General features: G+C 38.3%; 1 protein-coding gene across 1 annotated transcript; it reads right to left on the minus strand.

The window, feature by feature from the left end:
- Positions 1 to 1,404: 1,404 nt before the first annotated feature.
- LOC116197945 (receptor-like protein EIX2) lies at positions 1,405 to 5,088 on the minus strand. Its single transcript, XM_031528227.1, has 2 exons — positions 2,168 to 5,088; positions 1,405 to 1,622 (listed from the first exon to the last, which is right to left on the minus strand). The coding sequence occupies exon 1, from the start codon at positions 5,044 to 5,046 to the stop codon at positions 2,191 to 2,193; it is 2,856 nt and encodes a 951-aa protein (XP_031384087.1). The 5' UTR covers positions 5,047 to 5,088; the 3' UTR covers positions 1,405 to 1,622; positions 2,168 to 2,190.
- Positions 5,089 to 12,896: the final 7,808 nt, after the last annotated feature.

A 12,896-nucleotide genomic window follows, 5' to 3' on the forward strand; every position in this document is an offset into this window, starting at 1 on the left:
ATGCTGAGATCATCTGCAAGGAGGAGGAGACTCGGCAGCAAGGTGAGGCACAAACTGCAGTTGAAGAAGAGGTAGAACAACTCTTTGTTGCTTCTTGTTTTAGCTCAAGTGTTTCAGATGGTTGTTGGCTTGTTGATAGTGGTTGTACTAACCACATGACAAGTGATGAGAAGCTCTTTAGGGAGCTTGATAGATCAATAACAGAAAGAGTAAGAATTGGGAATGGAGAGTATTTGGCAGTGAAGGGTAAAGGAACTGTCCAAATAGAAAGTTGTGTTGGTACAAAACTGATATCTGAGGTTTTGTATGTTCCTAAAATTGCTCAAAGTTTGTTGAGTGTTGGTCAGCTTGTAGAGAAAGGATACAAGGTGATGTTTGAGGAGAAAAATTGTTTGATTTTTGATTCAAAGGGTCATAAGTTATTTGAAATTCCAATGAAGAATAAGTCTTTTTCTTTGGATCCACTGAAGATGAAGTCTAAGGTGGATGATGATCAATCTGTTAAAGGGAGAAGGTCCATTGCAGACAAAAGTTGGAGTTGCAAAGTTGCTATTTTAGAATCTGCAAGATGTGAAGAAGGCAAAGCCCATCTAAAAAGGATAGATAAAATGAAGGAGGAGTTGGCTTTTATAGAGCCCAAGACAAAACTCGTTCTTGATGGCTCTATGAACAAACAGGAGGAGAAAGTCTATGGACTGAAGGAGACTCCTAGAGCATGCAATGGTGTTCAGATTGTGGAAGAAGGAAGCACTGATGTGTTCGTGAACGATCAAGCAAACTGGAGAAGTGAAGCTAGTGCATTGCAGAACAAAAAACCAATTTGCAGATATCTTCACCAAGTTCTTTCTGATTGGAATGTTTGAGTTTCTAAGGGAGAAGATTGGTTTGTGCAACAGCTACTGATCCAAGGAGGAGTGTTGGAGATAAATGCATCAGAGCTGTTGTGTTGTTTTTCTTTTTGGTCAAATGTCAGTTTTGTTTGTTTCCTTAGTTGCTATTTTTAAGGATTCAGTTAGCATATGTTTAGGAGTTTTTGTTTTTGCACGTTAAGTGCAGTTATGGTCATGTTGTATTTAAGCTTTCTACCGGAGTCCAGTGGTGATAAGAAAATGAAGTTTTCTTCTCTCTCACAGTTATCCTTTGTTCTCCTCTCCCTCTATGTGTGTAAGTGATTTTGAGAAACACTAAGAGAGTGAGAGTTTGAGAGATTTAACAGTAAACTATAGTATATGCATATATACACGAAAGAACTGTTTTATTGCATTCTCTCGGGCCATTATGCTCAGCTAATCACACTGCACGAGCCTTGCTGTGATATATAAAGGCTGCTTTGAGCAGAGCATGAAGAGCAGAACCAATCAAAAGCCACCAAAGTCAGAGCCACTCGACTACCAGTGCACCAGTCCTCAATTGGAGCTTGATTATTGGAAAGGAAGTCGAGGTTATTGACACTTATACATCAATAGAACACGAGAGAAGCTCCCACTTGCTCACTTATACAGAAAACCTTAAACAATATTACATCATGATGATTATCCCACTGTGCAGTTGCTGGAATCTTCCACGGGTCAGAATTCCTTCCGCATGAAACCATCTCTTCACTTTGGACATCATTTTTATTGCTGAATTATCAGATAAGAGATATCAATAGTTAGTACATTTCTGTGGACTGAAAGTTGCTCTTAAAGCACCCAACTGAAGAAGAAAACGTGTCTATGTTACATTCGTAATTATGTCCGAAAGCCCTGGTATCAGTCAAGACTTTTAGATACTCAATGCTTTCATATCACGGTCAAGTATCTGAAATGAGTCATAAACTAAATACCGGGTGCAAGTCTTAATATAAACATGGCATGCGAAAATACTTTTGCTTTAGACCACTGGGGTTCACTGTGATTTTTCCCGAAATGATGGCATGCTATTGAGAAATGATCACTAAATCAAGAAATAATCGAATCAGTCCAAAAGGATATTTCAAAGTTTCTAGTTACATTGAACTAAAAGGCAGTAGCTATGGGATTGGATTCGAAATGAAACCAAGGGTTCTGAATTCATACCTCTACAGCCAAAAAAAAAAAACAGAGAGAGAGAGAGTGCAACTACAAGTACCTTCTACAATAGCTATGGTTGGTGAATAGTGAAGGGAGTGAGAAAGAAGCAGACTCACCCGATTTGATTGTTTTTGCATTTTCAGGAAGCCTTCCGTAGCCGAGCTATATTAATCTCTACCATCACTAGCAGCTGTGTGAGAATTTTGTCTGACCAACGAAAGAAGGACTGCCTCCAAGAGCGCTTGAAATATAATGAGCCACAGACCACTAAGAATCCCGTGGCAAAACCCGGTGCAATGCCTGCGTATAACCAACGAGTATAGAACTCATCTTCGCTTTCTGAATCATCATCAATCTGTTTATGAATATCAGGCTGCTCATGATCTCCTGGGCAATTCTTCGAAAGCGGAGGCCCACACAGTCCATCATTTCCGAGATAGGAGTCTCCTTTTAATGTACTTAGCTGGGCACCTGAGGGAATCCTACCAGACAGTTGATTGAAGGACAGGTTCAGATAACTTAGGAAGTTTAACTCAGATAAGCTCTGTGGAATGGGACCCGAGAATTGGTTGACCGATAAATCAAGAGACTCCAGCATCTTCAGATTAGCAATCTCTGAAGGGATTCTTCCTTCGAAGTTATTCCCTGATAAGTTCAGATTTTGAAGGTTGTAGAGCTGCATCAACCCTCCTACAATATGGCCATTTAACCCATTGTTTGAAAGGTCAACAGAGAACAGATATTGAAGTGTGGTGGTGTATAATTGGGTTATGCTCTTAGTGTTCACCTCAACTCCGAACCCGTAAAACCCAAAAATGGCAGATTTTGGGTCAGCCAAGATGGTTAAGTTGTCAAAGCAGAGTGGAATGACTCCTGAAAGCTTGTTCTGTGCTAGGCTTAAAACCCGGACATTTGCAAGTTGGCATATTTCCCTAGGAATTTCCCCATTGAAGGTATTGGACTCAAGATTCAGCACACTTAACTGAAACATTTGACCAATCCAGGAGGGAATCCGACCAGAAAATTCATTTCGACTCAGATCAAGCACACGCAAGGAAGTCATATTGCTCAAGCATCTTGGAAGAATCCCATGGAAGTCATTATCGGGTAGTCCCAGAAATGTGAGCGGTGGGGAGCACAAGGAAGTTGGAATCTGGCCACTGAGATTGTTGTTTCCCAAGTTTATTCCATCTAGTTGTCCTAAGCTCTTCCAACAGTCGGGGAGTGTTCCGGATAGCTGGTTGTTTGAGAGGTCAAGCGCGAACAAGTCTTTCATCTTGCACAGAGAAATGGGAATGCTGCCATTTAAGTGATTTCTTGTAAGAGTTATGTCGCGTAATTTTGGCATCATATCACCAAATCTTTCGTGAATTTGTCCAATCAACTCATTTTTCGACAAATCCAGACCTTGAATTGTTGAAGAACTGCTGTAAAACCAGTCAGGGATGGCATCCGATATGCTGCTATTGGACAGAGCTAGCATTGAGATGTTCCTCTGTGATCGAAGCCAAGAAGGAAATTGAGGCCCGACTTTGCAGTTTGACATGCTCACAAACTTAAGTTGAAATGGAGGAACCCATGTAGGGTTGATATCAACTGCCAAATCATTTGATGATATCTCCAGTAAAGATAAGCTCGTGAGATTAACCAAGTGATGTTCGTTCAGTACTCCACTCAAGAGATTGTAAGATAACTCTAAGCCGACTAGATTCGACAACAGTCCAATTCCTTCTGGAATACTACCAGTCAACTTGTTATACATAAGATTCAAATACTTCAAAGAGGATAGCTGAACTAGAGATTCTGGAATTGGACCCTCGATGGAGTTGCTGGCAAGGTCGATGTACTCTAGACTCTTGAAGTGCTCGATTTCATTGCCCAAATTACCGCTGAAATTGTTCCAGCCTAGATCTAAGAATCTCAGTTTATCTTGAAAGCAGCTGGAAGGATTGGCCAGTATGGTAGCAATATCTCCGGTGAAGTAGTTAAAGGACAACCTCAGAGCAAACAAGTCGCAGAGGCTGCTGAGATTCTTTGGCAGTTCGCCTTGCATTGGATTGTTATACAGATGAAGGAAAGCGAGCTGTTTGTTATTATTGATAATCTCAGCGGGAAAGAAGAGGTCTCCTTGAAAACTAGAAGAAAGATCGAGATGTCTGATGGAGGTTAGGTTGAGCAGCCAAAAAGGAACTGTGGAACCCAAAGCATTGTCACTCAGGTCGAGGAACTCGAGCGAAGTGAAGTTAACATGCACAGTGGGAGCAACGTTTGGAAGAAAACAGGCCGCTAACCCCAAGTGCTGAAGAGAAGGAAGCATGCCCACTGACTGCAGCCAACCTTGGCCGTTCCTGACAGTGACGCCGGACAGATCAAGGTGTTTCAAAAACGACAAGTTTGATAGCCATTCCAGGTTATCGACAGTTACGGCACTGGAACTATAGTCGTACCCGAGAATGGTATTCAGATCAAGATACTGCAGATTAGAAAGGTTACCAAGGTGAAGTGGAACCTTCCCAGTAAAACATGCATTGGAGAGGTTGAGATAGACCAAATCTCGGAGGGAACCAAGGAATGCGGGAATTTCAGTATGAGAAAAGTTGTTCCAGCTTAGGTCAAGGTACGTCAAGTGCCGCAGCTCGATTAGAGAAGGATGTACCTTACCTGTCAAACTGCAGTCCCCGTACTCCAATACCGGGTCGATCATCAAATCATAATGGATGTCGGACATAACACATGGACTTCGAAGGTCGAGCGTCGAGACGTGGCCTGTTGTCTTACTGCATCCAACTCCCATCCACGAACAGCAGTCGTCTCCAGTCCATGATGAGAGGCGACCGGAGCTGTCGACTAAACCCTGCTTGAATTTCAGAAGAGCCTCCCTCTCGGCCTCGATGCAGGATGTATTTGGGAAACCAGCACAGGCAGCATACCTCAATGTCCCTATGACAAGAAGTGAGAGTGCGAGAAGAGGCATCGAGCTAATCGAAAATGACATTGATGCTCAGCCTGATCGAGGTCGATATTTACCATATATGTATGTACTCATATTTATAGCCATCATAGACATACTTATAATAGCAGTACTAAATTACCAATATAATAATTGAGATATATAACAGCAATATTTTTTCATTTTGCGACTATAACACGAGTGATCATTTGGGCGGGCCCAATTCTATGGGCCATCCCATGAAAGACGACCATCCAAGTAGAAACAAAGCATCCATCGAAAATTTTCTCCATGTAATAGTAATTTCTAGCTGCCGCCCACTATCCATATGCAAGTTGCTTCTGAATGAATCACCAACCCATTTTGCCAGTTGCAAGGGAGAGACTCTCATACGGCATATCTTTCCAAAATGGAAATCCCTTTTACTTTCTTTTTTTTTTTAATGTATTTTGATATCCGGAAATCCATGGACTTTCGACCAATCCAGGGGTAAAATCCCTTTTACTTTGCAGCTCTACATACGTGCAGCCGGATTCTGGATGGGAGAGACGGAATGTGGCCACCGATGAACTATGGAACTCAGTTTAGTCTGCTAGGAAAGTCCTCCGGTAATTAATTTTATAAACTCAGTACTCTGCTCACCGAAGGATGGGGACCGCTCTACCCAGTATATATTATTTAATAGAATAGCCCAAATAACTTTCACGAGATGCACAAATATAATTGTTTGAAACACGCGTTCGAGATAAATTAATCAAGCTTTTTTGAATTCTTTTCCAGCGTGCACCATGATATTCGAAAATACAATGAGATTTGACAAATCAAGTTCGAGCTGAATCGACCCATTAAGGGATATAAAGTTCTTCCATTCATGGATTTTTTGAAAATTTATATTTGTTTTCTTTTCATTACCTACGTAAAAAAAAAAAAAAAGGGAATAAACTCTACGTTTGGAGGCTCAAACGACGCATCCATCCATCCATCCAACCCGACATTTTTCCATGGAAGACTTTAGCAAGTGGCCTTAATGCATGCATGTGATGCTTTTGAATGATAGCCCGCCACCAACTAATTTTGTAATCTATATATATAATAATCCTATCTCTTACTGCTAAATTATTTTTATAGGAAAGGCACTACTATACCGGAAAAAGTGTGTAGAGTAGAATCCAAAAGAAGGCAAGACGAGCCCCAATTAGGTCTTTAAAGTCTTTGTTTTTGCTGTTCCAGAATCCAATCATTTTGACCAATAATTTTCTCTTGGCAAAGGTGGAATGGAAAATTCAAACTACTCCGGCCAACCATGGAGCTGCCATTGATTCTTAATTACAAGAGATAATCATACGATTGCCTCTACGGGCCCCCCCCCCTGATGTCTCACAATTCGTAGCTGAACTTGACTAAAAACTGTCCTTATCTCCAGTTTGTATTCCTATAGATCTACTTATCCAAAAAAAGATGCTTCGCGTGGTCCCGAAAATGGCCTTTACTTTCTGTCCATGCTAGCACGGAAGAGCCATTCCCATGCTCCGGAGTACTCTTTTGGGCCAACCCCAAAATGGCCTGACATTTCGTGATCATGATATCAAGGATGTGTTTGATTTCAGAGTTAAAGTAATTTTGATTTTGATTGTGGAAAAAGACAAATGAGATGAGATTAAAAATTTGACTTGGAAAACGTGTATTTTTGTTGTGTAGTGTGTTGAGTTAAAATCAAAATCATGATTCTAAAATCACACTAATAAATCAAACGCAGCATATTCTGAGCTTCAGCCATTTGCAGGATGACATTTTGTAACCACCCGAGTGGCTAGGCTTGGGTATGTAAAAACGCTTCTTATATGTTATTAGTTCGTCGGAGAAACAGCCCAATCAAACCCCAAGTCGGACGTGGGCAACAAATATTTTAATTCCCAGATAAATGTTTCTATATGATTTTATCCGGCGTTTCTATTGGCCCATCTGTTACGGCAAAATAAATAGGATCACAATCCCATGAGTCAATAATTAATTGATCTGAATGACATTCCATCGTGATGCACGATCAGCATCCCTAATATTAAAGCGAAATGAAGTTGGCACGTACCCCTGACCTGTTTCAAGTGGTCGAATTTCGCTAATCTGGCTCTAATTTTCCAATTTTGTCCAATTTAAATCATTCAATTTGTTCAGCGATAAAAGTTTCTTCCGACTTGAGCCTGTAAACTGTAAAGTTAGGAGCAGCAAAAGACAGAAAGGAAATTCTGGCCTTCCACAACGAAAAGAAAAGCTCAATCAAAAGCGAGCAGAATTTCTTAAATCTGATCAAAAAGCGTTCACACTCAGGCCTTAATGGAGCAAAGTTAAGTTATTTAAAATTGAATAATAGTCCCACAATTTTTTCAATTTTAGAAACTTGCCCCCAGCTCCCCTCTCTCCTCTCCATCACCGCACTGTTCATCTTCTTCCTCAAGTCGATCATCGCACTGTTTATCTTCCTCCTAAGCACCTCCCGAGCAAATGTAGAGGTCCATCGAGCCGGTCGTACAGTCGCCAAAAGCCAAGTCTAAACCGGCGGCGTCCATTTCCGTCTCCGAACAGAATCCGAGCTTTGGCCTCTGCGCGGATTCGAAGCCCAATCGAATCTCTGGTGTCCGTGTCGAAGTTTCAGATCATCCACTTCTTCTTCTGGTGTTCGTGTCGAAGCTCTGGTGTCCGTGTCGAAGTTTCAGATCATCCGCTTCTTCTTCGTGTCGAAGCCTAATCGAAGCTCTGGTGTCCGTGTCGAAGCCCAATCGATCCGGATTCGAAGCCCAATCGAAGTCTAAACCGGCGTGATCGGGGCGGATCTCGCCTAGTCGAAGTAGAGGGCGGGTTCGGGGCGATGAACAGTGGAGGGGTAAAGAAGAGGAAGATGAACAGTAAACGAGAAGGATTGGGGCAAAATTGGAAAATTTAAAAAAATATGGGTTGTTCTGAAATTTTAAAAAGTTTGTAGTAAAGTTGAACTAAGTTTAACACTGTTTCAAACAGGCAAATTCTTTAACTTAATAGAAGGATCAACCTGATATCTCATGCCTTAATGGTGCGTTTGGTTTCAAAATTAAAGTAATTTTAATTTTGATTATGAAAAATGATAAATAATTGTCTAGTGTGTTGAGTTAAAATTAAAATTAAATTTTTTGTGATTTTAACTGCGAAGTCAAACGGAGCTTAAAATGTTTTCACGTTGATGTGTATAATATATTTTAAAGATATATTTGAATTTTTGAGTTTTTAATAATTGTTACTGGATTAAAATTTGTGGACTGGTCATTTATTTTTGAATATTTTCATCATATCTTTTAGATTTATGAATATTTCACTTTTATTTGTATAACATATTTTAAAATGTTTCAATTTTCAAATGATAGCTTAAATCTAAATAAGTATTTTTAAATTTACGAATTTTTTTTACAAATATGAGTTGGTTCAAGCAATTTGACGTTTGTTCCCCTAAGCATGTCTCGAGTTCGAGTCTTGTAAATGGAAAAGTTTATATTATGAGAGGTTTACCTCTTAATTGCCGACCCCGGCTCGACTGGATTAGTCAATGACCAATTGGACTTCCGGATACTTGAGTTCACACTGAAAAAACAAGTATTTTCAAACAAAATATACTATCTACAGAATATTTCTCAAGCTTTTAATAATTTTAAAATTTTCTAAGATCAGATATCTTTTGAATTTGAGCTTTCAAACTTTATATATTTCATGAGTTTCTCCATTTCTAATATTGTCTAAGGTTAGTTACCTAAGCAAGTATTTTTTAACAAAATATATAATCAACATAATATTTGTCAAACTTTTTATAATTTTAAATAATATCACATCATCACATAAATAATATGTTAAGAGAACTCAACAATAGTACAGGAAATATAAAGGTAAGGGAGATCAAGATGAGATGAATGAATAGAAAAAAAAAATAGCGGTTTGATCAGTTTGAAAGTGATTTTTCCTATTGAAGAGGTAAAATTGCTCATAACCTTATTTTGTTCAAACAAAAATAAATGCACAAATTACTCAATGAGATTTTCTAAAACTCTTCATTTATTATGAATTAAGTCTAGAACATTTCAGTTTTAAATTTTTAGTATTATTTAATAGTTATCAATTTCTAGAAATGTTAATTTTAAATGACTATTTTCCAATAAAATTCAATTATCCGTAAAATATTTTTAGAATGTTTTTATTTATAATATTTTAGAGTATTTTTAGAATATATTTGATATATTTGTAAATTTTGTAATTTTGTGATAGTTCATTTTTCCAACTTTTAATTTTAAATTTTGATATATTATAAGAAGATGTGTTATCTATATCTTCTTTTGAGTTTTTTGACTTTTCAAATAAATTTAAGAGACCCTGGTATTTTTCCAAGTCTCTACCATCCATGACATGTTAGTCTCTTTTCTTCTCTTAATGATTCTCACCACTCCGTGTCTTGCGGTGTAGAATTTACCAATCCCATAAAATCAACCTTATCCTTGAGGTGCTAGCCCTAAGCTTTGTGGAAGCACTGCATTACGAATTCTTCGAGCAGCAGATTAAACTGAATCTGGTAGATTTACTTCGTATGAAAGTTAAATCGACGCTCTATTGATTTGAATGTATCAGTACAAAAGAGTTGGCAACTTTTCCTATTCTGGATTTAACAGCGGCCTTTATTTATGCCTCGAAGTGATGCTGTTTGGTTTAAGTTTTTCCAAGCGACAGTATGGTTGAGATGCAGTTCACGACAACCTACGCCAGAAGAGAGCAAAGAATGTTCAACAGATGACTAGTGCGCATATTGCCCAAGACGACCAGCACAAGACACTATAAGAGAAAGACCAATTAGCGACCAATGTTTGCCACCGAGAACCAAAAATGGACTTTTTCTTGACAGAAAATCGAAGAAAATGGTTAATACAAAAAATCAATCAAAGGTGCAAGACCAAAACGAATGAAGGGCAAAAGAAAAAAGGTACTAATTAAGAAGGAAAGACCTCTTAAGGTCTAGTCTTTCTTTAGTTTTCTTTAGTATCTGGTCGAAGTCTTTGATTAACCATCACACACACATGTATTCCTTTTCTTCTTTTGATAATTTTCCGACTCCATGTCGTGGCTGGAACTTATAGGCAACCCCATGAATAAACCTAATCCTTAAGGTGTTAGCCCTAAAATTACAGGAGCGCCACATTGCTTCGAACTTGAAAGAAAAAGAATTTGGAGGGAACGGTTAACCATGACCACATAGTAACTAAATATCGAGAACCCACAGACTGTAGACTTGTTCACGTCCATGAGTTATAATTAACATCGACATCCCGAGGAGGTGACCAATAATGGAATATATCAATTGGAAGCCAAAGAGAAGAGATTACTCAGATTACAATTACTGGACACATCCAAAAGAAATTTATCAGAACAAATTTATCAGAACAATTAGAGTGTGTTTGGATTGAGAGTTGAGTTCAGTTCAGTTTTGGTTTTAATTGGTTTGTAATGATTGTATTGTTGAATTATAAAAAAAAGTGTGAAAAAGTAATAAATAATTGAGAGAAAATAATGATTAAGTAATAATTGTGTTGTTGAATTGTGAAAAAGTAATGAATAGTTGATAGAATTTAATATAAAAAATTGAATTGAATGGTTAAAAATATTTAAAAAATAAAAAAGTAATAATTGTGATGTTGAATTGAAGATAACTGGAGTTGAGTTGAGTTCAGCTGAACATTGTTCCGAAAACAAACACACCCTTAGCTTTCCATTCCCTTGACTCGGTTCCTCCACAGTTGAAATATAATACAGTCGTGTTATGCTGCGACTGAATTTGTGATCTCGGAAGGCCACTATATATGAAGTATATAAACCCTATAACTAATTAGAACTATATACACAGATGTATTTTTTAAAATTTCTAGAACTATATATACATATGTATTTAATAAAAAAAAATTATAACTTTTCATTCATACTTTAATCCTTGAACTTTTGATGTATCTGATAAAATTTTACTTCCATAATTTCAACAAGTCCTAAAATTTGACTCGCCAAATAAGTCGATGTAATATTTCATCGGTAATTGATCATAATTTATTTATATGATAGCCACATTTACATAATTTTAATCCGATGTAACTTTTTAATTTTATTTTTGTATAATGATTTGTTTTACTCAATTCATAATTTTTATTTACATAACTTTATTTCCTGCCTATTGCATTGCATTAATTCTATGTATTTGGGCCTAGTTATTATGCCTAAGCTTAAACTTCTGACGACTGTCTCTCAATATAGATGCCTGGTGAAATATGTGTCATTGAAAGTTCCTAGTTATTGTTCATGGAATTTGCAGAAATTGCTACAGTTAAGACATATGCTCTTGCCTTATGTCAGTTGTAAAATTGGTTCGAATGCAAATGTATCTTTTTGGTTTGATCCCCGGCTGCCTATAGGACCTTTGATTAAGTACGGTGAAAGGGCAACCAAGTGTTTCCCAAATATAGGACGGCATGCCACAGTTAGTGCAGTGTTGGTTGATGGTAGCTGGGTTTGGCCGAGAAGTTCAGATCTCCAACCTACGTCCATTCATGCTTTGGCTATTCAAGCAGAACTTGTTGCGCAAGATGTTGCGGTCTGGACACCTCGTGATCTGGACAATACTCTGCTTCCAGCGCTTGGGGCCGCCTTAGGCCAAGAGGACGCAAAGTGCAATGGGTGGGTGCAATTTGGTTTGATGGGCATACGCAGGGGCGGAGCCATTAAGGCTCCAGGGGGGGCAATTGCCCCCCTGACTTTTCCATTTATTGGAAATTTTACATACAAATTTATAAAAATTTCAATTTTTGCCCCAAAAAAACATCATTGCCCCCCTGAATTATTCTAACATTTGACTTTTGTCTCAAAACTTTTAATTTGCCCCCCTGAACTTTATTTCTGGCTCCGCCCCTGATACGCATAGATCATCTTTTATTATCTGGTTATGTGTGCTCATTAGATTAAGTATTAAGGACAGATGGGTAAAGTGAAAAGTTGATGTTGCAACTACAAAGTGTGAGTTTTACAGTAGTCATTTGGAGTCTCGTGATCACCTGTTCTATCCCTGCGCTGTTACACAAGCAATATGGAGAAGTCTACTAGCTCGAATTGGAGTACAGAGACCTTACCTCCATTGGCATATAGAGTTGCAATGGATATCATCCATCAAAGGCACGAAACTTGACACAATATATTTGAAACTTTTCTGGACGCATTATATATATTAAATATGACGTGAACGAAATGCAAGAATCTACAAGAAGAAGGCAATGTCCATATCAGTTTCATACAACAAATTCTAGTTGAGGTGAAAGAATGAATTTTGGTTCTTCCTAGCGTTTCTTTGAAGCTTTTACATTCTGTCTATGCTAAATCATTAGCTAACTGAATGTGGTTAGGGGAGATTGAGTTATATTATATCCCTTTGGGGATGGTTTGTTGCTTATTTGATGGACTGCTTGGGTAAGTGGCCTCTATATTGTAAATATTTCTTGGTTTTTAATGAAGTTTTACCACTGATCTATGTATATAGATGCCTTCTCTATCTTCCAAGTTCTATGTACTTGGGAGTTGGGTTTGCTGTCAATCTCCACTTCCTTGATCTGCACAACGTTGACAATTCCTCTGCTCAACCAAGTCTGCAAAAAAAATTGGGTATTTAGATCCCTATCGAGGAAATTCGTCTTTTATTACGTCCTCTTGATGCTTCTAAGCTTGTCTCAAAAGCTGCTAATGGATCGCTACTTCACGATCCGTAGGCTTGGAGTTCGCCCGGAACAGGCCCCCCACGAGACAGTACCCTTCATCTCCTCGTTGCGGTAGGTTTGTGAAAGAGGTGCTTTCGGCCTTTG

This window comes from Punica granatum, chromosome 2 (genome assembly GCF_007655135.1).
Source record: "Punica granatum isolate Tunisia-2019 chromosome 2, ASM765513v2, whole genome shotgun sequence".
In the NCBI taxonomy this organism is placed as follows: Eukaryota; Viridiplantae; Streptophyta; class Magnoliopsida; order Myrtales; family Lythraceae; genus Punica; species Punica granatum.

Bases quoted from the DNA above. Each gene is read 5' to 3' on its own strand.
- LOC116197945 (XM_031528227.1), bottom strand. From the start codon at position 5,046: ATGTCATTTTCGATTAGCTCGATGCCTCTTCTCGCACTCTCACTTCTT.